At 40.6% G+C, this 26,608-nt stretch overlaps 1 protein-coding gene across 3 annotated transcripts; it reads right to left on the minus strand.

Annotated features, from left to right (window-relative positions):
• Nucleotides 1–5,875: 5,875 nt before the first annotated feature.
• smad2 (SMAD family member 2) lies at nt 5,876–26,608 on the minus strand. Of its 3 annotated transcripts, XM_028600783.1 has the most exons (12): nt 26,459–26,608; nt 23,667–23,778; nt 23,233–23,553; nt 17,130–17,219; nt 15,920–16,113; nt 12,673–12,807; nt 12,361–12,435; nt 11,760–11,813; nt 11,315–11,527; nt 10,916–11,053; nt 9,619–9,763; nt 5,876–6,895 (listed from the first exon to the last, which is right to left on the minus strand). In XM_028600783.1, exons 3-12 carry the CDS (start codon nt 23,487–23,489, stop codon nt 6,772–6,774), a joined length of 1,425 nt encoding a protein of 474 aa, XP_028456584.1. In that variant the 5' UTR covers nt 23,490–23,553; nt 23,667–23,778; nt 26,459–26,608; the 3' UTR covers nt 5,876–6,771. The 3 variants fall into 3 exon arrangements, with proteins under 3 accessions (XP_028456584.1, XP_028456585.1, XP_028456583.1); XM_028600784.1 differs by having other exon boundaries at nt 12,373–12,435; nt 23,233–23,778; XM_028600782.1 differs by having other exon boundaries at nt 23,233–23,778.

The raw sequence follows: 26,608 nt of genomic DNA on the forward strand, positions 1-26,608 counted from the left end.
TTATGTTATGTTATTTATGTATGCTCTTGACTAGTTATTAACTGCAGGATATTATTATTACTAGCCTTCTACTATTAGAAGCCCCATCAGTCAACTTCTAATAACTAGTCAAGAGACACTTGACCTCGTAATTCATTTATGACTTTAGGACTGTTGATAAAGTGACTCAGAAAGCATTGTGTGTGTTTATGAGTTTAGTCATAAAGCATGACATGTAGTAAAATTCACTATGAATGTGCTCATAATACATATACACATATACATAAACATTTACATATATGTGGTCTTCATAGAAAGTTTAACCAAATAGCAAAAAGAGAAACAAAAGGTAAAAAAAGTTGCAAACTAAGCAGTCCCGCTGTAATTAGTGCATCATTGTGCAGTTGGAAACAAGCCTATGTAAACCTACATGAGCATGTCTGTGTTTTCCTACAGCTCCAAATCTTTTCTCCACATTTACAAACGTTAATTACCTTGTCTTGTTGCATCTGGTTGATGTTTTGTTCAGCAACACCTCGCTTTCGTAGAAAATCGCACAGACCATCATGTTGGTGTGGCGTTTGCTCCGCCATTCCGTTTCCCACTGCAGTGACCGAACAGTTAAGAGGCATAACATAAACTACGTTACATCAAACATTCTCTCTTGTTAGCTAGGCTACTGACTAGGATATATGCTAACGTCAACATTGACTCAATCATGCCGGCCTGTTAGCTAATAATACTATACTACTAATACTATAAAGTTACATTAGAAGTATCACGCTAACTTAACCCAGCTGAATGTAACGTTACCTCTCGGGGGTACAGTTGATCACGAGATCTTTTCTCGTAATTACGAGATCAGGATCTCGTAATTATGAGATCTTTTCTCGTAATTATCAGATCAGGATCTCGTAATTATGAGATCTTTTCTCAAAATTACGAGATCTTCTATGGTGAATGCAATTCACTTCCGTAGATTAAGGATTAAGGAGTTCTGTGTCAGAGTGAGAGAAGTCTGGCTAACACTGGGTTGTTTTGGGCTTACCTCAAAATTAGCCCCGGGGCCACAAAAAGCAGCAGCCAGCACAGACGTGTTTTCCTTCAAGTTTTACTGTTAAACTCAGTCCGAAGACGTAAACATTGTATTTGCTTTAACATTGAGTTCTTCAAAAATGGGAGATAGACAGTTCTAGCAAGGGCTCCCAGTTAGCTTAATCCAAATGTCCGTTCAAATGCCCGCGAAAAGTGCCTTCACCTTCTTACCACACCTGCGGAGTGCGGACCGAATTAATTGATAAGCCCCGCCCATGGATGTATACTAATAACAGTCACGCCCTCTACCAGCTCACCATTGGTTGATCTGACAAACATAAACAAACATTCACATTGACATAGAAACATTTAAATAAAACAAAAAATTTAAATATTAAGACATTTAAATTAGGATATAGTGAGACATTGACTCCTATTTTAAGGCAATTGTTTTTCATCCTCTTCAGTGGGGAGAAAATTTAAATACATGTTTATTATTAAAAATAAATATTTTTTCCATGTAAACAAGGATGTTAAATTCCAGATATATATCTGCAATAATCTTGCAATGAGTGTCTTTGACTTAGGGTACACATGACACTTGTGCTGACCTAAATCGACAAAATGCCATGTACATGTTTAACAGAGAATGGAGTGATAAGCACATGGTAAAGTCAAAGTACAAAAGGCTATAATATTCCAAGACTTGCAAACTGCCCAAATGCTGAAGATCTCACACACACACACACACACACACACACACACACACACACACACACACACACACACACACACACACACACACACACGTTGAATTAAAACAGCTTTATTAGTGTACACTGTAAGAAGTTGTCTGTATATGTAGATGAGTTGGAAAGCCTATGAAGATCATCATCAGTGTTTGAAGAAGACAGAAATCCTAACAGCTTGTTGTCTAATGAAATATGCTCCATTGATAGCAAGGAAAAAGGAACAGCATGTATGGTAAAATAAAAGTACAACTATACAATAACATCACCAGTGACATGTAGAAATTTCACTTTCTCCAAAAAGCTACCTTCTTAGGAATTCATCAGAAAGGAAGCTTGTTTGGGGATACACAATTGTCATCACAATAAGAAGAAAATAAAATACAATATGCAAACTATAAATAGGAATGTGGACCCTCAAAACACGTAGATTTAGTCTACATGAAAACCCTCATTTGGTCTCATCTTTCATCTCCAAAACAGAATTCTCCAGAAGTGAGAAAAGCTGGTTGGATTTGGGGTAAAATGTTGGGTGGCACTCATTAAAAAAAAAAAAAAAAAAAAAAAAAAGGAACAAACAAAGGCTTTTGCTGGACCGTGGCAATATGCATAAAACCGCATGTCTAGTCATCAGAAAATACACTTTTGGGAAATGTTTTTGAGTACACAGTCCTGCATGGACCAAACATGTGGGTTAGCAATGATACAACAACCTTAAAAGGTAACACTATATTTCCATTCCATGTGTACTGACCTTGGGAAAGTCCAGTTAACTTTTCCCCTAATAATTGGAGAAAAAAAAAAAAAAAGAACAGCATAAAGACAGGACAGACAGATAGAAACACACAGAGAGACAAACATCACTGCATTCGGCTGGTCTCAGCCCGGTTACAAATGAGTACTATAACAATTTGACCCAGGCAGATGCTCGATGAATAAAAAAAAAAAAAAAAAAAAGTATAGTCCATGATTTGCCATGGTCAAACAAACATAAAAACAGGATTTGTTTTTTTTAAGTGTTGACCTTATTTCAAGTTTGGTCCAAGTGTTAAAGTACATCACCCTTTAGGAGGGGATGTCATTTGTCAAGTCTGTATCAAATGCAAATCCTGAATTATAAAGTTTCTTCAGGATATATTATATTCAGACAATATGCATTATTAAACGTCAGGATTTCTGGACGTCTTCATTATATGGTCAACTAAACCTTCGTTAAACCTTCATTTGGTGTTCTACAACACGTTTTAAAACCAGCATTTCTCCCACATGTTGCAGCAGGGAGTGATCAAATAGAAAATGTGTATGTGTGTACATGCACGCCGGCGTTACTGTGCACCAAGATAAGACCATTGTCAGATTTTTGTCACAGTTTGGAACAAGTCAACACACACTATATGGAATGTGACAGCATGAGGCACATATACACCTCGTCCAACTGACCTAAAATGACATGTCCCACATACAAGCCCATTATTGTGCTAACATTCTGTTTATGTGTTGGGATACACGTAAGAGCAAAGAGGCCCTGAATGAGATAGAATATCATGTGTGCATGTAAACCTGCTCACTGTAATTGTAACATGTACACCCATACATAAAAAGGAGTGGTGCGAGTTAAACCTCTGCGGATCTGAAATTGGCAGCAGCTTTTACATTGCGTACTGGAATATCCTATGTTGGCAACGTAAGACATAATTCAACAAATTCACCTTCCAGCGTCAGAGCTTTTTGAAATGAATACCAACCACTTTGATAGTGGGAAATAACACCATTATTGCCCAGCTGCTGGATTACATCCTAATAATCCAAAAGGTCTGGATTTTAGTTTAGCTTGTAGGTTTTTTAACAGGTATCTTGATTTGTAACTATCGAACTTAACAAACTCCAAAAAGGAAATTGGCAAGTTTAAAACTTTACGACTAAGCCAATAAAATTCAATACCGAAAATATGAAGCTATTAGGTTTTCATCAGCAATTAGGTTTATGACAGAGTGGATCTGCGGTGTACAGGACATACTAGAAATACATGCATTCAGTCTTTGGAACAGCACTATCATAATTTGGGTCACACCCATACAGCTGAAAAATTAGTAAGAGTAAAGCAAGGAACTACCTTTTTCCACCAGCTGTAACAGCCGTTAGATTCACCGGCCACTTTTACCATTTTCGTAGCCAACTCGGGTTTTGAAGAAAAGAGGATTGTAATTACTATGACCTGGCCTCTCAGTCACAACATTTGAACTGTGGTAAATTCAGTGAAAATGTTATATCCTATGCTAGATACTTCATAAATCATCAAAGCTGTGATCACTTCAAACAAAGGGCATGTTCTAAAAAAATACTTAATTCTAATAAAAAGGAAGGAAATCTTTGAAGATTTTAAATATATTCATATATAGAAAATACAAAAATGGAGCAAAAAGAATGAGTAAAGAAAATAAAAGCTGTGTCTACTAGCTTGTCAAATAGTTAAAGCTTAAATACTTAAGATGTAATATACTGATGTAGGTACCAGCTGGCTTTTTAGATTGGGGCAAGACATTAAAATCAAATGAATGCTCTTTAGTAAGCCAATTGAGACGAGACATATGGAAAAAATATAGTGAAGATTCTTAAAAATATTAAGATATATTTTGTAATTGTCATGACTTTAATTGGGCTTTTTTTTAACATTCCTATCTGTACATTTCAAAAGCATATCTTGCTGTATTTTTATCAAAGGCAACTTTCTTGTGGCAATATTAAGTGTGCATTATTTGGGGCAGTGCAAGTACAGCGTAGAAGCTAATTCTTTCAAAGTCCCATATAGCAGGACTGGTATTCCTATCAAAAAAAATGTCAATAATGGGGAAACCGCACAACAGTCCAAGCGTAAAATCAAGAGACTTGCGCAATGTCTACATCACTGAAACTTAATGATGGTATCTTTTGTTCTTTTACACAGCAGGGGCTGACATTGAGGCTAAGATTATTAAAACGCACATATATTGAGTCCTAATCCTACACATCTCCAAGTCAAGTCCGACATTCAACTCTCCTGCATAAGCAAGATGATGTAATTGTAAAAACGTTAATGTATAGAATGTAAGAGAGAGAGAGGGTAAGAGCGTGCAGGGGATGGGGGGAAGACACAGAGAATGAGTGCAAATTGCTGGGCCTCAAAAACCAGAGGGGGCAAACTGTCAACTGGGGCTAAATCCGTATGCCTTTATTACCGTCTGAAAAGAAGTTTAAAAGATTGTATGAAGTTCAAGAGGAGGGACATTTGCACTGATAATTACTTACTACTTGCTGAGGTTTTAGATCTGATCCAAACTCAAAACATCTACCCCACTGCACACTCACAGTTGAATGGGACCAATCAACATTAAAAACACAGTGATGAGTTGTCGTTCTGTCAAAAATAGCAAGTTAATGTATGTATGTGTGTGTGTGTGTGTGTGTGTGTGTGTGTGTGTGTGTGTGTGTGTATGTATGTATGTATGTATATATATATATATATATATATATATATATATATATATATATATATATATATATATATATATATATATATATATATATATATATATATATATATATAACTCAACACTAATGTCTAAACCGCTGGCAACAGAAGTCAGTACACCCCTATGTTAAATTCCCATAGAGGCAGGCAGATTTTTATTTTTGGGGTACTTTCCATAAAATCATGTCTCAATGCAAATCAAACTAGCTATTAGGCTAACTGACATAAAACCATGCCAATCTCTAGGTATGGTGAAGGGTATGTGATGATGTGGGGCTATTTTAATTCCAAAGACCAAGGGAACTTTATCAGGATGCATAGTATCCTGGATCCATGAAATAACTGGCCTTTAAAAATAAAAATCTGCCTGCCTCTATGGGAATTTAACATAGGGGTGTACTGACTTTTGTTGCCAGCGGTTTAGACATTAATGGCTGTATGTTGAGTTATTTTGAGGGGACAGCACATTTGCACTGTTATACAAGCTGTAAACTTAATACTTTACATTGTAGCAAAGTGTCATTTCTTCAGTGTTGTCCCATTAAAAGATATAATGAAATATTTACTAAAATGTGAGGGGTGTACTCACTTTTGTGACATACTGTGTATATGTGTGTGTGTGTGTGTGTGTGTGTGTGTGTGTGTGTGTGTGTGCGCGCATTTGACCATGTGAAGACAGGGTCTGGAATATTAATTATAGACATCAACATGCTCTCCCCAGTGGTCACCCCTTTCAGAGCTGAAGTCTATCACTGCAGCGTCGGCAGGTCTGAGATAACGGCACATGCCTGATTTAGAAGAAGAGTGGAAATTTCAGATGAAAACGGAATGGAAGTTCGGTCATCAAAACCAAGAAAGAATTCATGTCCAGGCGTGGAGCTGACTTTGGTTGAACGTGAGCCAGTGAGTGGCAGTACTACTGCTGGTCAACCTTGTGTAAAAAAAAAAAAAAAAATCCTGACGCTGAATCAAAGTTGCGCCGCGGCCGGTAGGTAGTGAAGCAGTAAGGTGGACTAGTGGTTGTAGAGAGACAGCCCTGTAGCTAGGAGGTCACACGCGTGTCCCCGAAACGGCCACTGCCGTGTCACTTAGCAGGACAGCGAAGCAGTTCCTGGATCAGAGCCTCAGTCAAATACCAAAAAACATGAATGCAGTCTGGTCCATTACGACATTTTTATATATTGCAGGAAGATTTCAATTACTAGATCCATGATTACTGGAATGTCATCCTAACATTAATCCAACGGAGCCAGAAAGGATGATCAGGCCCACTGTGACATCATTGTTAACATCCCACTATTGTCTTATCAGCGATGTCGTTCTCCCGTCCTCCAGGTGCATTGTATAATTTTTTATTTTATTTTTTTCTCTTTCTTAAAATGATAATGTTGGTGGTGCATCAATTTAAGACTGCACGGTGGTCTTCCTTAGGACATACAGGCAAGGACAAATGTTGTGAAAAGTCAGACTGACTTTGCGTAGGCAGCAGCAGGACCTGGTTTAGGACATGCTGGAGCAGCGCACTGATGGTGAACCCATCTGGGTCAGCACCTTATCCAACCACTGGAGGGGGCCATTGAGATGCAGCTCAATCCAACAGGGAGTGCTGGTTACGGTCTGACGTCTGTAGGGATAACATGCAGCATGAGGGTAAAGAACAAGTGTTATGGCATGGCATGTGACATGTTGTGGGCCTATTATGATTATTATCACAACCCCATAGTAGCATTTGTAGATAAGAACAGAATCTCCCCCATTTTCTTTCAGTACTTTCATACATTCATACCAGTTCCTATCCCAGTTATTAACTGAATGCTGACATGCTTTAACATTCTGGATTATATAAATAAATACATGTTAAACATATAAAAGAAACAATAGCCTAATTTCTTCTTACAAGAAGAAAAGTAGTGGCAGTAGCATTGTTAAATGTGTAGTGGTAGAGCACTTTTCTTAAAAAGGGATTTGCAGAAAAAGTGAATGGGTGCTTGCATTGCCCAGATCTCACCAGATGATCAAACACAGCTGACTCTGCTGTGGTCCAGCCAGGCTTGGTGAGACACTGACCGCTAACCAGACAGGCTACATAGCGGCTTAACCCTGGCCAGTGAGGACAAGCCAAAACACCCCCCCACAAACACTGCTGTCTGGCCCCTGGGAGGGTGCAACACAAAGCAGAGCCAGGAGCTGAACAGATGTTTGCTGGGTGGATGGTTGGAGGGCCACAAAGACACACAGATACAGACAAATGCTCTGTAATCTCTGACATTTTCCAACAAAAGGCGCAATATAATAGAGATTATAAACAAGCAGTGCAGATGATAGCATGCACAAGCTCACCCAAACCTTTTACCTCTCAAATGCTTGTTTACATTGTCCCGCCCTAGGTTTTTATGTAAAGATACACCTGTATTATATTGTTCCAGAGTGAGGGGACAATGGAGCGGGAGATTGGTCGGAGAATCGGCGCAGCGGGGGTTCGGTTTTACATTCACTTTATCGCACCGTTGTGACAAAAAGAGAGCTAAGCCAGAGGGCAAAGCATTTGGAGAGTCTGCAGGCTTTGCTGGGCTCTAGCCAGACCAACATGAGCTCTGCCAATCCAGGGTATGTTATGGTTTGCTGCCAGTTTTTAGCTGCAAACAAACCTGCCCAGGGCAATCATGAGCATATATAGCTGATGTTTCCCCCCAACAAAACATGTTAAAGTGAATAAAAAAAAAAAAAAAAAAGAAACCTTAAATAACCTTTGACTCTTATTCCACAAAAGGTACACCCTAATAAAGAAAAAAAAAGGGTAGACCTAAGAGCCACAGTAGCCAGAAGTTAAAGGTCCCATGACATGGTGCTCTTTGAATGCTTTTCTATAAACCTTAGTGGTCCCCTAATACTGTATCTGAAGGCTCTTTCCCGAAATTCAGCCTAGAGCCAGTCCCACAATGAGCTTTCCTTAGTATGTGCCATTTCTGTGTCTGAAGCTACTGAGGTGGAGGGTGGGGGGGTGTAACCTTGACCAACTGCCACTTTGCTCATTTGAAAGCCATGATGTCTCTTTCTCATGGGTGGGCCAAATTCTCTGGGCGGGCAAAACAGAGAAAGGGGAGGTAACCTTGCTCCTTATGACCTCATCAGGAGCAAGATTCCAGATCGGCCCATCTGAGCTTTCATTTTCTCAAAAGGCAGAGCAGGACAACCAGGGCTCGGTTTACACCTATCACCATTTCTAGCCACTTGGGGACCATAGGCAGGCTGGGGGAACTCATATTAATGTTAAAAAAAAAACTCATAAAAGTGAAATTTTCATGCCATGGGACCTTTAAGCTTCAGTCACACCAGCATTTACAACAGCAACATTTCCGTTTTCAATGGAATCACTGCAGTCAGTGGATTCACACACAGGCCGTTAAATCGATTGAAAATTTGCAATTGCAAACATGAACTTGAGTACATGGAGGGTGTCTAAACTGGAGGAGGCTGTATCTGTAAGCCATGTCACACCATCCAATTTTATAGAACAGCAACCAACAGTAGCCCCTTGCCAAGCCTGCAAGTAGTCTTTTTATGTCGCCTCAAGCTTCCAGAATGGCCACCTCACGAGGACTAGTGCTCGAATTATCATTTTGTCTTTAAGGGGGTCTCTCTATCTTGTAAAAAAAAGTTGGTACACCCCGCACATAGCCTAACAAGGCTATACAATTAAATAGCCTAGGCGCGAGTGGCGCTTTTTCACAATATAAGCGCACGGTAGGCCTATGCTATAACTTGACACACGCACACAACAGAGATTTATTTTTTTTTTTTACAGAAATGGATTCCTTTTAATTCATTTAAACATATTATTGATTGTAATAGTCCATATTTCATTTCAATTTTGCAATACAAAGAAATAGACTACACGGTTTAGTCTGAGTGTCCTTCTCAATTTCACAATGAAATAAAACGTAACTCATTTGAACCAGACCACCGTCTCAGATATCCCCAGTGTCAAAGACAATGATGCATGTAGTCTTTAACTTATACACAGGGGAAATTAATAAAGCTGCTGCACAGCCAAACTATGTTCTAGTCTTATAATGTACACGTAGTGATAACAACACCTGGGTGTTCACTCGTCTCGTGTGTTGAACCGTGGAAATAAATAGACAAACTATTTTGGAATTTGCACTGAGATGTTGTCGGGTAGCCTATTCACTGAATATTCCGCTATCAGAGATTGCATTGTATTACTGACAGGAGTTACTGACAAATGCATTTCACTGTGCCACTCTACGGTCTGACCAGACCACCCTCCACCCATCATGGCTGATAGTAAGAGAGAGAATGATGCACGTAAGAGCATTAACATACCTGTACTCCGCTCCCCAGCCCTTGACGAAGCTCATTCTGATGGTGCACATCCTGGTTAGTTGGTAGACTGCCTCAAACCCCTGATTGACTGACTGGGCCAGCAGTGCAGCAAACTCCTGGTTGTTAAAAATCTTCAGATTGCAGCCTGAGAAAAAGAAGAAGGAGAAAGAAAAAAAGAAAAAATAGGTGTGAGACATATGCCGGTCATCACTATCAGAGAGAGTAGACCTAGAACACCTTTCTCCACCTTGGTAGAGAAGGGTGGACTGACAAAAGACTGTGGACAACAATGGAAATACTTCCAGGACTTCTTATTTCAATCCCTGATATGTTTAAATGTTATTAATGTGTCAGAAAAATAAATAAAAATGATTTGCTTTACGACTATGTTTTCAAAAACATGCCATTTTACTTTGCCGTTTATGTGAACATGACTTCAAAGCACCAAGCAGATACATTGTGAGGTGGGGGTGTGTTGCATGTTGGCGATTATTCTCCACCAGGCTGACAAGTCCAGCCCCTGAATGTGTACAAGATCCCCGTTTCATTTCAGTCCAATCCTGTGCCACTGTAATTATACTGTTCACACTGCTCATTTAAAGTTACATGGGCTAAGATGAGTCAGTGTGTGGGTGAGAGTCTGAGAAAAGATGTCACATCGTGGAGGGCATTAGTGCTCCTCCTCGAGCTGAGACCGTTATCATAAGAATATTTTAATTAGCCATTTATAATAGGTGGTGATTCTTGCTCCTTCTCCTCAAGTTGCCGGATAAGTTTCAGTGGGAGCTCAATCCACTTTTTGACAATAACAGAGTTTCTGCAGGTTTCACCAAGTCCAATTTTAAGACTTTTTCAGACCATTATGAATGAAATTAAAAGACTTTTATCACACCAACTAAACCCTAAATTAACATTTTTTTTTTTCAAGCCAAGTAACGCTAAACTTGCACTTCCCCATAGCTGAAGAATAAAATCTGTTTCATGTCTGTGGTACAATCCAAAAGAGACTCGCACCAATAACACGTTGCATGTTGGTCTCATTTGTAGTCGTAATACAGCGAAAGCTTCCTCCTCTAGACGACTTAAAAAACTCCATCCCCGAAAATTGCTATCTTTAAATGTTGTATGAGTGCGGAAGCCCCCAAATATATATATATATAAAAAAATAAAAAATAAAATCTCTCTCTCTCTCTATCCATCTATCTCATTAGCAAACCAGAAAGGAGGCTTTTGTCAGTTGTGCAGGATTCATCTGGCTCGAGAGGAAAAGGAAGAAACACTATTTGTGTGTATGAACCTGGCGGTATCTTGCAGACTGTGGCAGGGTGCCAGCCATATCGCTGGTTGCAGTTGGGACTCTGGACAAAAATGGCACTGTCACTGAGGCACTCGGCGAACACCTCCCCTCCGATGTAATACAACCTTACACCGCGACCTGCAGAGCGGGAGCCAGGAAAAATGTGAAGATAAAAAGGGAGGATGACATATCATGAAGAAGAAATCCTGAGTCTTGAGCTACAGAAAATATCATGTTTATTCAGCAGTTTATCCATAATAAAATGTTTATTTTAAACTCTCAAAAACTTCCTTCGCTGCAAAAATACAATTCACTTTTCTCTAATAAATCAGTTTACATCTGTACTAATAATAACTGATGAGTTACTGTCTCTGTGTGTAGAAGAGTGTGTGTGTGTACTTATGTGTCTCCTTGTCATTTCAACAGTTGCGTTCCTGTTAACATTGCTGAGAAGCCCTAGACAGAAGCGTTCAGAGTTGGAGGGGTCGGTGAAGCCATCGACTGTCAGCGATGGCTGCGAGGCGTGGAACGTCTCTCCGACCCGCTGGTTTAACTCATAGTAGGCTATCGAGCACCAGAAAGCTGGTTCACTGTAGGTGACTGGCTGAAGGTCTGGAAAGAAAAAAATAAATAAAAATAAATCAAGTGGGACACATTTCACATGTCAACAACTGTTTCTATTTACCAAATGGAATAGATTTTCAAGGCCTTTTTGTAGACAAAATGTTCAAAAAATGTCAATAATACAAATGGCAATGATTTTCCCACTATTAGAATTATCTCGGCTCTACAATTTACTTTTAAGAGCTATACATCGAAAAGATAAAAAAAGTGATCGTCTTACCCAGAGCATGACTGACAGGTGATAGGGTGCCGGGTGACATTTCTGCTGGTGAGCCTGGGAGGAAAAAAATAAAATCACTTAACATCTTTTTCTAATCTATATTACATTTGATTTGCAGATTGTGCTGTTTAATGCTACTGACACCGTGTGTAGTGTATAAAAGTGTAGTGTATATTAGAGGTGTGAATCTTCACTGATCTCTCAATTCGATTCGATATCTCAAGAACAAAACATTCTGCAGTGCTGTAATACTAAATAAATTGGATTCATAAAACTACAGCACTGAGCACATGCACTTCCTGAATGTGTAAAACAACAGAATATAAACACACAGAACATGTAAACACAAATGTTGTTAGGCCTACATTAAATTGTAAACAGGAATAATCGATCATGAGCCTGCCGATTATTGATGCAGCATCGTCCATGTCCACGATTCGATGCATCGATTATTTGATTAATTTCAACACCTCTAGTGTATATCATTTATGTACCCTGCTGATGTATGATTTTAGGTTGTCAAAACTGACCTTCTGAAACTTATAGAGTGTTTTTTTTCTGTTTTTTTAGATCAACAGTGGCATGTACACCACTAGTCTACCTGATTCCATACTTTGATTCATCTGCTGGTCGCTGGTTTCTCCATCTTCACTGATGTAGCCAGGTGGAGGAGTCTCTGTAAAAAAATAAAAAGACACACGAACAAGCAATAAGAATCCATTTTAAACAGCAAGACTGATGTCTCGGTGTGTTCTTGTAAGTCCACTTACGGTGATGCGAGTAGGATGACATTTACAATCTTACCTTTAATTACCAACTTTCTATTGAATACACATCTAGTCGGCTTGTATGAAAGCTAGGGTAAGAAGTGAATGAGAACAACGTGTTTTTGCTTCCTGCGCAGCATACAGACCTGGTATATAGTTATTAGGAGGATCTATGCCGGCAGGGAAGTTGGTGTTTTCGGGGATGGAGTTTGTAAAGTCGTCTAGAGGAGGAAGCTCTGTCAGGATCTCTGTGTGGCGTGGCACCAACACCGGAGGCAGCACTGGAGAGATAAGGAAGTGTCACTGACGGAGGCAAATAGGATTTGCTATACAAATCTAAATTGTATAATTAAATGCCTTTTTTTTCCCCTAAGCAAGGGTGCTCCTGCAACAACATTCTGCTTCTCATGCACACACCAGAACACTAAGAAAGTAAACACTTAAACACATCTAGACTAGAGATGTTCCCATACAATGTTTTGCTTCCCGATTCCTGAACTTGCGTATCGGCCGATACTATGTTTTAACTAGGGCTGCCACCTAATCGGTCGTTTTGGTCTTAGTCGACTAAGATTTCTTTAGTCGATTAGTCATTTTTTTATGCTTATTCATGCTTAATTACTTATTTCCAAGAAACTTCTGAGCACATTCATGGTAAACACAAGATTTAAAGTGGTGCTTTTGCAGGATTAATTGTGGAGAAACTCAGTTTTACAGATGGTTAATTAACTACATTTATATTGTGCTTTTCTAGTCTTAACCACCTCTCAAAGCGCACAGCTCTGTCAATTAAATCAACTAATTGATTAGTCAACAAAATCCTATAAGTGTTAGTCGCCTAAGAATTTATTTAGTCGAGGACAGCGCTAGTTTTAACAGCAGCATACTACAATCCCTGTATGGATGTGATGTGATTTCTATCATTGTTGTATGGTCTGGCTCAGGTTAAACCCTTTGTAGTCTCACTTTGACAGACCCTCCTCCAAAGCGCGTTGACGGAGGGTCTGGCTCCTCCACACAGCATTTAAACCAATCAGAATAGTCATAGGCGGTGCGAAACTCCTCAGAGCCGCTAAATAGTGGTGCGAGAGAAAACTGAGATTGGACAGATAGTCTAGCTAGCTGTCTCAATTTACCATGCAGAGATCTGAGGAGCAGTTACCCATAGTCCTCATAAATCCACCGGATTTAAAAAAGGTCCCATGGCATGAATATTTCACTTTATGAGGTTTTTTTAACATTAATATGCGTTCCCCCAGCCTGCCTATGGTCCCCCAGTGGCTAGAAATGGCCATAGGTGTAAACCGAGCCCTGGGTATCCAGGTGGTTTTATAGTAATCAATACATTGTTATTGTCTTGTAGAATATAGTAGTCGATTTGAAACGTTACAGTGATCATTCAAGTCCTGGGGAAAAACGTGACAACGTCGACATTCGCAATCCTTCGGCGTTTGGGTCTGCTAACTGCCGTTCACGTTCAATATTACCGAGTTAACTGTCGGCTAACAGGCTACGCTACACGTTTTATATTACAGAGTTATGGGTCGGCCGGCGTTCACGCTCAATATTAGTGAAACCAAACTTTCAGGGTCGGCTAACTGGCGTTCACATCTGTCCTGAGGGGCGCGAGAAAGACTTCGGCGTTTTCTGCCATGAGGGCTACGTCGAGGTGAGGATGTGACGACGAGCGGACAGAAAAATATGCATACATTTTGCCCCAATCCAGCATGAAGCTGTTGTGTTTGATTTGCACAGAGACCGTCATGATGAGTGGAAATGTTAAAACGCCACTATGACACAAAGCACAGTTATTTCAAACAGCAATATATGCAAAACTGGCTGTGTGAGCTGTATGTAGCCTGGCCGTATGTAGCCTGGCCCATGACCGCGACAGCTAGAGAAATGACTATAGTACGGTATTTTTTCTCTCTCATATTGCTCCTCATAACCACTGAAAACTGTCAACAAAAAAAAAAAAAAAAATCAATCCAAACGTCCAATTATTATGGACGTTATCTGACATTAAGTCTTTCTGCTTCACATTTTCAGCAGGTCAGCAGAGCGGTTTTAGAATGTCCCTGTTGAACTCAGAGTGAGGAGATGGCTCCGTCACCGAAACTACTTTGCTAAAAGGGCCTAATAATATTTGGCACTTAGACTCTTATGACAAACTGAAGCCTTTTGGCATCTATATAAACTCCTCTTTAGCTGTCATCCTTTCTAACCGCAGTTCTTTGCTGCAGTGCTGCTGACTGTGGCACTGGCACAGTTTCATAACAGCGCAAAATGGGTTTCAAAGTGGCGCACATGAAAACAAACCTAAAGTTTAGTTTCATGTGCTCACCTGAAACTTTCAAGTGCGCACATGAAAAGGTTTTGCGTGCGCACATCAAAGTTTCACGTGAGCACATGAAACTAAACTTTAGATTTTTTTTTCCCCCTTAAGGGGCTCCGTAGTTTCTTGATATTACCATGCCTTGTTGTTTTTAACCTCAGTTGGTTTAATCACTTGTTTTAGGCATGAAAACAAAAACAGTTTGCTTATTTAGTTTGTAACATTTACTCTTTTTAGGCATGAAAAATCAATCAATGAAGATTGTTCTCTTTTTGTTAATATTCCTTTAAAACTATACTGTACACTGGTAAATTTTAAAAATCATAAATGTTGGAGCTGCTTAGGTTCAAAAGCAACCATCTCGGGGCAGACAGTGTCATTTTTTTTGCTCTAGTTTGAAATGTAATGTTTGACACTTGAATGTAGGTTGCTTTTTAAAGTTAGAGTTGCTTTAATTTAGGCAACAGATTGGAGTCAAACCGTGACATTTTTCCACTAGGTTTGAATGCAAGTTTTCTCTGACCTAACAAACTTATTGCTTGTAAGTTATAAGCAAGTTTAATAAAAGTAAATTGCTTATCACCAATAGTTCCGGACCTTTGACCTTGTATATAAAGCCGATATGGACCTTTGAATATAAAGTTTGAGAATCCCTGATGTAGACTAAACCCTTTGTAAAACAAACCAATACATACAGAGAAAGAATGCCATAGAACTTTCTTTTATTATCTACTTTGACAGTCATAATGGAAAAAGAACATAAATAAACTACTTTAAAATTACGTGGTATCGGATCGGTGTTTAAACTTGCCTCCTTAACTACTTGCCGATACCAGCACTTTAGGAACCATCTGAGGCTTTTCACAAAACTGGCATCGGCACATCTCTAATCTAGACTGGTTTCCACTACACAAACTAACACAAATTTTAGTGACAATGAAATTTCTAATTCTTTCCGTTGCCATGTCCAACGTCATCATAGACTTATTAGAGGCACATTGAAGGCCTCAGTCAGCAGTACTCCAGAACAGGAACACACAATTCTCAAGGATCCTTACCCGGCGTCTCCACTCTCTGGTAATGGTAGGGATTGACACACACTTCATCCTTTTTGAGGTTGAAGGCGAACTGGCAGGAGTCGATGGCCCTGAGCTCATGGTGGCTGTGGAGGTCCGGCCATCTCCACAGGCGGCAGTAGATGACGTGGGGCAGGCCCTTGCGATGGGACACCTGAAGACGCCCGTCCAGTGACCTGAAGAGGATAGCAAATAGCTCAGTGATGGGTTTTATGAAACTGGGAGGGATGCCTGAAGATAGTTGTGCTTTCTTCAGTTTCTGGTCTGGTAAAAAAGAAAGGCCACTGACTTGCCAACCAGTAGAGTTCAGGACGCTGCTTAGGTCTAAATACTTTACTTTAAGAGAGGTGGAAAGAGCCATGCACGATCAGAGTTTCAGATAAGATTCCATCTTTGCGGCTCCTTTGCAATTCAAGCCTATAATTGAATAACCTCATTTTACAGAAAGTCACAAAGCATCTCTATGGAAATGACCATGAAACTCAACTTGAATGTATTCATGTATTTTGATGAGTAATCAATACTACCACTTAATCTGCATAGGCAGTGAACATCTCTCAAACTATGTACTTAAAGGTTCAGTGGGTAACTTTTAATAAAATAACTGTCATATTTCCTGAAACGGTCACTATATCCTAACAGCTTGTGAACTGCGATCAAACTGTCAAATTAGTCTGGGCTGATGAAATGTGACTCGAGATGCTGTTACCACATTGCCTATTTCTTGTCTCAGACTCCTCGGCTCCGATTGGTTGTTTTCCTTATGCCATTAGGAGCACCAGGAGGATTACCAGATTATTTGACTCAGGTAGTGCTGTCAGGATATAGGGACAGTTCAATCAAATACGACCAAAGGCTGTTTTTTTTAATCAAAGTTACCAACTGCAGATTTAAAGTCATAGCTTTTGGCTATTGCAAGGCAAATACAGCTCCATTATTTCCCTATTGCCTGCATATATAAAGCAGTAATACACTAATGGCAGTGATCACGTTGTATTATGACTGCCAATTACATTACAGATAGTCTCAAAGTCTTTCGATGGTCTTAATAAAAACAGAAACAGGCCACAAAAACCAGTGTGTAGTGATACTGCAGATTACAGAAAGACAGATGAACATTATATGAATGCACGACAAGATGTAGAGCAATTGTTGACTCATTGGGTGTTTGAGTGTGTGCGAGTATATTCACCTGCCGTGGTCAGGGTATCCGTACATTCCTGTAGAGTCCCACTGCTCTATCGTGTGGCCTGAGCCTAGACCCCATAGATCTGAGCAATTACTACAGACATACACACACACACACACACAAACAATGTACACACACAAAAACACACACACACACACACACAGGACAAGTGCAAAAAGGATAAAAAAAAATAAAAATAAAACAGATGGTAAACATGAGGCGTTTCATTCCAAATTAGTAGGATGAAATCACAAACATGTACAGTTGGGTCTCTTATTGGCACAAAAGGGGAAAAAAAATGATCCTCCCTTGCACTTATCAATAAGAGACACTAACTGGATGACAGGTGATCATGTACCAAATCCAAATTGGACAGACAGTGAGGTGGTGCAATCAAGTGATGCGGGGGTAGGCAGTATTGAATTGTGGCTACCTGTTAAAGGTCCCATGACATGGTGCTCTTTGGATGCTTTTATATAGACCTTAGTGGTCCCCTAATACTGTAGCTGAAGTCTCTTTCCCGAAATTCAGCCTTGGTGCAGAATTACAGCCACTAGAGCCAGTCCCACAATGAGCTTTCCTTAGTAAATGCCATTTCTGTGTCTGTAGCTATTGAGGAGGAGGGGGGGGGGGCATTGTCCAACTGCCACTTTGCTCGTTTGAAAGCCATGATGTCTCTCTTTCATGGATGGGCCAAATTCTCTGGGCGGGCAAAGCAGAGAAAGGGGAGGTAATCTTGCTCCTTATGACCTCATAAGGTTAAGATTCCAGATCGGCCCATCTGAGCAGAGCAAGATACCCAGGGCTTGGTTTACACCTATCACCATTTCTAGCCACTGGGGGACCATAGGCAGGCTGGGGGAACTCATATCAATGTTAAAAAACCTCATAAAGTGAAATTTTCATGCCATGGGACCTTGAAAACTTTAAAGGCCCTGACACACCAACCCGATAATCAGCCATCGGACACTTTCGGTGAACTATTTTCGTAAAAATATGGATCGTATTTCGAACGAAGCCGCCATTATTGTCGGCTGGAGAAGCCAGACCCACGTGACGTGTTCGTCGTTTCATTTACTGTTATGGAGACGTATTACGTGTCACGCAGAATGTACACTCAAGTCGGCGACACTTCGGTGTGTACCGACGCACTTTTTGGACATCCGGGCCTTTAGATGAAAGTTGATACCAGATAAATTTATCTTCTAATTCCTCTTTCCTGCTCTTGCATGTGATCATACAGGGCTGACCATTTTACTTGCTTTTAAAGGCTTGTAAAAAGTTTAAATAAGCTCCTGCAGCGCCAACTACACATGATTCACATTTCTGCAATTTATTAGGAAGACATCTGTGGAAGTGTGATGCGTCTACACAACAATGATATGTGAATGAGGAAATAAAAGAGGTTTAATAGACAATACAAAATGTGTCAAAATGTGACAAAAGAAAAAAAAACACAACACAAATGTGTGTTTACAAATACAAAGTGTGTGTATGACTGAAGAAAGCACACACAGCCAGACTGTTGCTGACTTGTTCTCTAGAGAGGAGAGGAGATTCTGCCGTCTGTAATTGCCAGACCTGTCTGTACAAGAGTCCTTCTATCTCGACACTTACCTGCCTTCTCAAAGTGTTCTACAACTCCCAGCCCCATGGAGACTACCTCCAGACACAGCTAATGTCTTGCTTTCTTCCTTTCTCACCTAAAAGGTCACCAGTACAAACCCACAATGTCTGTCTGTCTGTCAAAAGCCCCCCCCCACCCCTTTCTGAGCAAGACTCTTGATCTTCCTCCACTCACCTATAAGTCACTGTGGATCACAACTAAAAAGGGTAGACTTGTAAGGGGTCTAGTTATTTGCAAAACATCATGAGGATATTTTATATCGTATGTATGGCGTTTAAAAAAAAAGAAAATTAAAGTAAAACACGAAACCGTTCTCTTTCTGAGGTCATCCACATTTCCGACACTACTCAAGAAGCTGCTCGTGCCCGATATCTCTAGACTCAGTTGAGCTGTTGGACTCTTCCTCTGTCACGTTTCTTCTTATGTCCACTCAAATAGAAATCTACAAAGCCCCGCTATCTCGTGACAATCCTCCACCACCCAAAGAAGAAAAAAAAAAAAAAAAAACGACAACTTCTTCAAAAGCCAGGGCAATTTTATCTTTGACTTTTAACCTTCAACCTTACTTCTCGGTGTTCAAAGGGAAGCAAGCTGTGCAACAAAGGCCTTGATTGTTATCTCCCGAAAACTACTGAGCACTGTCAAGTGATACATCCGGACCTACGACTCAAAGGCAGGGGCTGCCCCTGACATTTCAACCAAGCCACTGTCAATCTGTGAAGAAAAAAAAAAGAAGAAGAAAAATCACTACTATTCACACTATTTTTGGACAGCGATACTTCAGTTTAAGTTCCCTAATTCCAAGGTTCACAATCTGATGAACACAGGACAGGCTACCCGCCTACCTGTAGTTGCCTTATTCACAGATTGGTTCAGCACAAGCATGACAAGTAGCGCAAAACCAGTGACATGATTCAAGTTGAAAGAACATAAGCATGTTGTATGGTGCAAGCCCTGTAAACAAACGTCTTCTTCCGAGAAGTATTCGAGTAAATACTCAAGTCTAACAAGAACCAGGATCACCTTATCAGAGCCACTTCAGAAGCTACTATCAAGCCCACATTCCTCAGAATGAAGGAAAACAGAGAACTGGCATCATGCACTACGCATCACATGGTTCTACTTCTGCACTCCCCCCCACCCCTCCCCTCCCTTTTGGACACATACATCTACAGTTGAGACCAGTTTCAGATATACTACTCAGCAAACAGCATATAACCACATGCAGTATATGGTGACATATGCTGTAGCTTCATCTTGGATCAATAGTTAATAGTTATTTATTCGTTTGAGCATCTTCTAGCACGGCCCTGCTTCATACTTTACCTACAGAGCTTCACAACACTCACGCACTCCGTACCAACTTATCTGGTGAGCTTGCTCCGCCGGGCTGCACTGACCTGAGCCAGTACTTGACGCTCACACTTGTTCAATTCTATAACTTTGACAGTAAGACATATACAAGCAGCATGTCGATGCCAGGTGCAAATCTACTCAGGATGCATTAAAGACCGCAATGTGATTAGATCTCCCCGACCTCAGCCAGGAATCCGTACGGAGAGTGCTTTGCTGAGAAACTATCCACCCACCAGGAACACCTGGCACCCATCTGATATTACAAAGAGTCGTGGAGGATGAACACATTCGTGATAAAAAGGAAAAGTAAACACGCGCAGTACGTGCCACCTCTGCTAACCCTGCACCTGCCGTGTGTATTTGCCCTGCCACCTCATCACCCGTTTCAATAAACGTGTGGGGGAATGAATGGTGTCAATACAATGCTGTAAATTCAAATACACTTATCGGATTATTGTCTAACCAAATGCATGCCAGATTTAACAAGATCGCATTGTGAGACCGGGTATCTAGCCAGGTTCGGAGGTATAGGACGGGTTAAATGCCGAGGACAAATTTCATCCTGTTCTTCATCTCAGATATCCCAACTTCCTAGTTCAACTGGAACGCACCGTAAATCCCCATCATCTCCAGGTGAACTGTGGCCGACGATGATGGGTGTGCTGTCGGGTCATTCGAAAAAGATAATTTCTCTGCAGGGACAAATTCTATTATTGATACTTACTCATAATCAAAAGGAAACTAAGAGAGGGAAAGAAAGAAGGGGTAGATTAGAAAGAAAATTTGAGAAGGGAAGCTCATAAAATCTTCACAGCGCAGCCGAGTCGTTAGCTCTCCTTTCTGCTGATCCTCGGTGGATTGATTGACATGAATCGCATGCTTCTCATGGGGCTCACCTTGACTTTGCCACCTTTGTCATGATAAGGTTTCACCTGGTCTGGTGACTTGGCTCGTGTACCTTGTCAGGCGACACAGGAGAAATCTATACTGACAGACACATGACCTGTATCCATTCAGGCTAAGTATCTACAGTATTAGCAGGTTTAGGTGCACAGGGGTTCCTTCAGAAAGGAAAAAAAAAAAAAATGTATACAAACTAAATTGTTTTTTTCCCCCCAAAGTCTTTCAAATGACTTGAAAACACTTTTTTTTCCCTGTGAAAGAAATTGCAAAGAGTTCAAGGTGTTCCCTTTTCAGAGCGTATGTAGAGATGTACAGATATAATTGAGAGAAAGCAGTTTGTTTTCCTCCTTCTGAGAATCTTCGCAAAGACTCTAAAGTCCATCTTCGCATTCAATGGCTTCTTTACTGTGCAGTGCTTGGCGCATCAACATTCGGTTTCATTATGTCTTATTTCTAAAGCGATGTCTCTGCACTTCCATTTTGTTTTAATAAATAGTGCACGACTTCTTCAAACTTCACCACATATCAATACGTCTTTGTGACTGAGGTGGCTGGTGTGTGCACCAAAGCCCAGGGCAAATATATAATGCTAAACTGTTACCAGCCGGCCAGATTGCACCGTTTCAGTTTCCTTCCATAAATATTTTGTTTACTAAACGCCAAGTCTGCCTGAGAAATGCAAGCTTTCTAGTTTATGGATTTTATTACCAAGTAGAGGTGCGCCTCTACTCTAGCGTTTTCCTTCCGAACAGATCCAGGCACCGAGTACTTCATTATTAAGTGGAGCGATGCCAATGCAGAGGCACCGTTCCAAACAAAGTCGTGCTGTAGTCAGGAGGTACTCAAATGTGCGACATTAGACACACCTGCATCCTTGAAGTGAGGAATGTTTTATTAAGCCAAGAGGAACATTTTGATCAAAACCATGGTATCTAAACAAAGTTTTAATTACAGAAACAGCTGCTGCAGAGTGTTATTTACACTTTAAACTATTTGAATACATTAAAAAGAATGTACTCTAAAATGATGATGTCCCCAACTGTTGGAGTCAACGAATAAGCTCTCATGTCATATCATTTTTTCGTTTGATTAAAAAGGTGCAGTAGTTAAGACTTATAAAACGAACTTTCTGTCATATTTGCTGAAACTGACCCTATGTTCTAGTAGAGCTACATGAAGCAGGTCATTTAAATAAAAAATAAAAAAAAAATCCAGCTCCTCTGGAACCACCTACAGCCTGTAGTGTGATTTGCAAAAATCCACAGCTCCCTGTTCAGATGCACCAATCAGGGCCAGGGACACTGCGCATCAATCACTGCTCATGCACACACAGTCATTCTCCCTTGTGGGGGGGAGGGGCTTAGGAGACCGTTTTGGCCTTTAGCGGAAAGGGGGGAGGGATTGAGAAGTTGTTGATGTTCAGAGTTTTTGGCTAAATCCTGGATCTTTGCAATCCTACCTACGGCACCTATAAATTCCTTTGATCTTAGTCTAATTAGCACCTTCTAACAAGCTATGGCAACGTTTCTGAACAACGTACAGTGATGTGACGAAAGACGAAACTGAAAACCAGGTCTGGCGGTTCAGAATTTGGTAGCTGCAAACGACCCTGGCGTAGGTGTGATCAGAGCCTGTCACGCTTCCAGCGGCTGCTCAGAATAGAGCAAACCATCAACAGCGCTGCACGCAACGGGAACGCACGGATCCGGTTTGTGCATTATAGCTAATACATTCTAACCAAGTTCATGAAGTGTACGAAGCGTGGCTGGCATCATGTGTTCGACATCTGTTTCCTCCAAAATCGGGTTTCACTTCTGCTGCATGCTAATGTATGGAACAACAGAATGAGGAAGTGGACCTGTTGTTGCACAACAAAGATTGTTCTTTCTGCAAGCCTGTGGTTACCCGTCACCCTCGTTCTTACTTTCATGTGTGTTGACACACCTCGCTGTGCTGATGTGCGTTAGTGGTATTGTGGTATACCAGTGACATAGGCACTGCGGATGTGTGGATGTGAGCACGACTTAAAAAGCGTGTTACTGCTGTGGAATTTGTCAATATATAAATTTTTTTTGATAATTGATTTTTTCCAAGATATTTATCAAACTTGTGTGCGCATGCATGTGTGTGTGTATGTGTGTGCGTGTCTGTGTGTGATCACGTACAAGACAGAGCCAGAAAGTCATAGACATGCCGGATGGGTGCGTGTCCTCAGCTCACCTGGGTATGGTCACACACTTTGTGTTGCTGTTCTGCGTGCTGATGGCTTTCTCTAGCTCATCCAGCTGCCCAGTCTTCTTCAGCTTCTTCACCAAGCTCTTTACAGCTTTTTCACACCACTTGTCCTCCTGCCCCCCTCCATTCTGCTCCCCAACTCCTCCGATGCCTCCTCCGGCTCCCCCACTCCCTGCCGGAGTCTTCTTCCATCCCAGGAGGCGCTTCACTACCGGGGGAGTGAAGGGAAGGATGGAGGACATGCTGGCCTGTGCGCGTTATGTGTGCGCCTGTGCGTCTTAAGTGGGTTTCGGTGCCCCTCTTAATCTGACGTCAGAGAAAAAGGGAGAGGGGAAGGAGGGCGATACAGGTGATGGGTTGTTGGAATTCCTGCTGGAGATTTCTTTTTTAAGCTTTGTATACTGAATGCATGAAAGTACTTTTTTTAATGAATGTCTAGTCAGAACTAAGACATTGGTCTTGAGGAGTCTTGGGAAACATCAGATGGACAGCACAAAACGTAGGGAGCCAAGGGAGTACATCCAAAGGAACCTAAACAGAGAGGAAACAAAGAGAAAGAACACATCATAAAGAGTAAGATAGTTCAGAAGATAAAAAGTCTGTTGAACAACTCATTGCATAACATTTTCTTCTGAAATGACTACATTAATTATGCCCACACATCCAGACTGATTTGTTTTATTGTCCATTGCCATACTGTATCTCTCACAGCCCCCTGCTGCTAACTCTCCCACCGTGCAATACTGTATGGATCAGTCATAGCACACAGTGTTGAAGCATGACCCAATTCTGTTTAATGTTCAGCATTCATTTCTCTGTTGGTCAACCACTGATGATAACACATTCTACTGCTGGTGCACACTTTGCTGTCCACTTGTGCAATAGTACTGTCTGGTGCTATTTGATAACAACAAAATTAAGCTCTTTGCACGAACAGGCAGCCATCCCACAAAACCATTTCAACTCATGTTCATCCTTAAACACAGATCTATTGTGAGGGGCGCATGATGTACTGGTCACTTAATATACTTACTGGACAATAGTTGCTTACATACCACATATCGTATCAGAATTTGGACTTTTGGTAATATTGGAATTTAAATGATCATTCTGGTAATGTAATCGGTTCACATGTCCCATTTATAAGCAAACGTTGAATTAATAGCGTTACATTTCTGCAAACTTTAGTGATGGGTTACAGTGAGCAGATTAGGCTTTTATTCACAAACACTTTTGTTTTACAAGTGGCGACATTCACAGATGCTGTCCATGCAGCTGTAGCTCTGCACAAATCACTTGAAAACTTATATAAATATTGTTTTTACTCTAAATGGCGAGGGTGTGGATGACCCCGTGTCAAAACATATGGTTTCTTTTCTTTGTTTGGTCAACCTTTAAAGACTCATTGAAGACAACATAGCATGCCTATTCATGTTCAACCATTGTTTTTTACAGAAAAAAAAGAGGAATGTATGTATGTATGTATAAGGTGATAAATCTTTGTCCTTATCTGTACTAACCCTATGCTAATCCATAGTAAACCTATCCTTGTATCGAAACCAGCGCTCACTCTCTAAAGCTGAGCCGTGTAAGGCTATGTTAAACCCTGGTCAGGAACAGGTGAGCAATTCACGGATTTTAATGAATGAAGAATTAATGATCACAAAACACGCTAAACATTTAGTTCTGGGCGTTGACATGAGCTCTGACTTCCATATGTAACCATATCCTATATTGTAGCTTTCATTGCCAACATCCATTTTCCAGCCTAATGACAAAACAAACAAACACACACACACACACACACACACACACACACACACACACACACACACACACACACACACAATCCAGAAAGGATCTACAGAGAATACTCTAATTTAATTGTTAAAATCAAATTTGATCTCTTTACTCATAATTAAATAAATACAGATCGAACCACTCGGTGACGCAGATTTCTCAACTTAGCTGTCAGGAAGGAAGGGATAATTGTCCTTAGCATGTTACTCTGAAAGTCCAAGCTCCTTCTAAGAATTCATTTCACAGGCTTAACCCTTGGACTGCTTACTATTAGCGCAAGCGTATGAATGGCTTTCAGAACTAGTTAGACCATTCCTGAAACTAATTAACTACAATCTCAGTACCTGCCGTAGCCAGATATTGCCTAAACATTAAAGCATGGTATCGATTAGGGCCAGCATTCACTACATAAATAACGAATTGGCTTTGATGCCAGAATAACAGAAGGCTGTAAAAACATAACGTGTAAGTACAATGATACAGGTTTAGTCACCTTGATTGGGGTCATTGAAAAAAAAAAATGGTTATTTAGCTAAATAAAGGATCACTTAAGTGCAGGAGCGTGGCTATTCGTTTAGCTAAAGGTTGAAACGCAAAGAAGGAGAAATAAACTCCTAAAACAACAAAAGGGTTTGCTGGTGGGGGTTTTTACAGGGATAACATCTTGTCGTATGTGGAAGCCTTCGCAAACTGAACAGAAAGTCTTACTAATGTAAGGAACAAAAAGCAAAATGTAAGGAACAAAAAGCACAAAACGTGCTGTTGTGGCCACAATGTATACGTCTAGTCGAAATGCTGACCACGGCTATCAGGGCCTTGTGAGCAAAATAAGCAACGTTATTTTGTCTACAACGTCTCGTCTTTTTGTGGGAAATTATCTGCTTGGGTTAACGTTACTTCTCCTCCGAAACCATACAGATAACACACACACACACACACACACACACACACACACACACACACACACACACACACACACACACATACACACACATATACACACATATACACACATATACACACACACGGTTTGAAGAATAAGCTAGCGCTAACAGCTATTCAGACTTAACCGCCAGTGCATGCAGACTTTGACAAGCAACAAAAAGCGAGTTCATTTCACTCCTGGGTGTCATGTGTGTGTGAGCTACAGTTACAGTGAAAATATTCAGATTTCTTTTGTCTCGAAATGACTGATAGCACCCCCCCTCCCATCTCCTCTCCTCTCCTCTCCTCTCATCTCCTCCTCCCCTCGCCTCCAAAAAAAAAAAAAAAAAAAAAAAAAAAAAAAGAAAGAGTATGAAAAAATCCGCTAGCAAGCTTGCTACTTTGTGTCAAAGACAAATAAACAGGTCTGTTGCATGTTTTGTCGCTTAAGAATCAAATCCATTTCTTTGTCAAAAAACACACTTACCCAGCGAGGAAATGAAAGGGCGCTGGACGGGCATTCAGGTGCCTGTCAGAAAAGCCTGCTTGTTCATTTTAAATGCATCCAGAGAGACTTTAAACTGTATTTTTTCACCTCCGAGCCGCCGGGATGATGGCCCCCTCTTTCAATGCTCAA

The sequence above is a fragment of the Perca flavescens genome, chromosome 16 (assembly GCF_004354835.1).
Source record: "Perca flavescens isolate YP-PL-M2 chromosome 16, PFLA_1.0, whole genome shotgun sequence".
NCBI classification, from domain to species: Eukaryota; Metazoa; Chordata; class Actinopteri; order Perciformes; family Percidae; genus Perca; species Perca flavescens.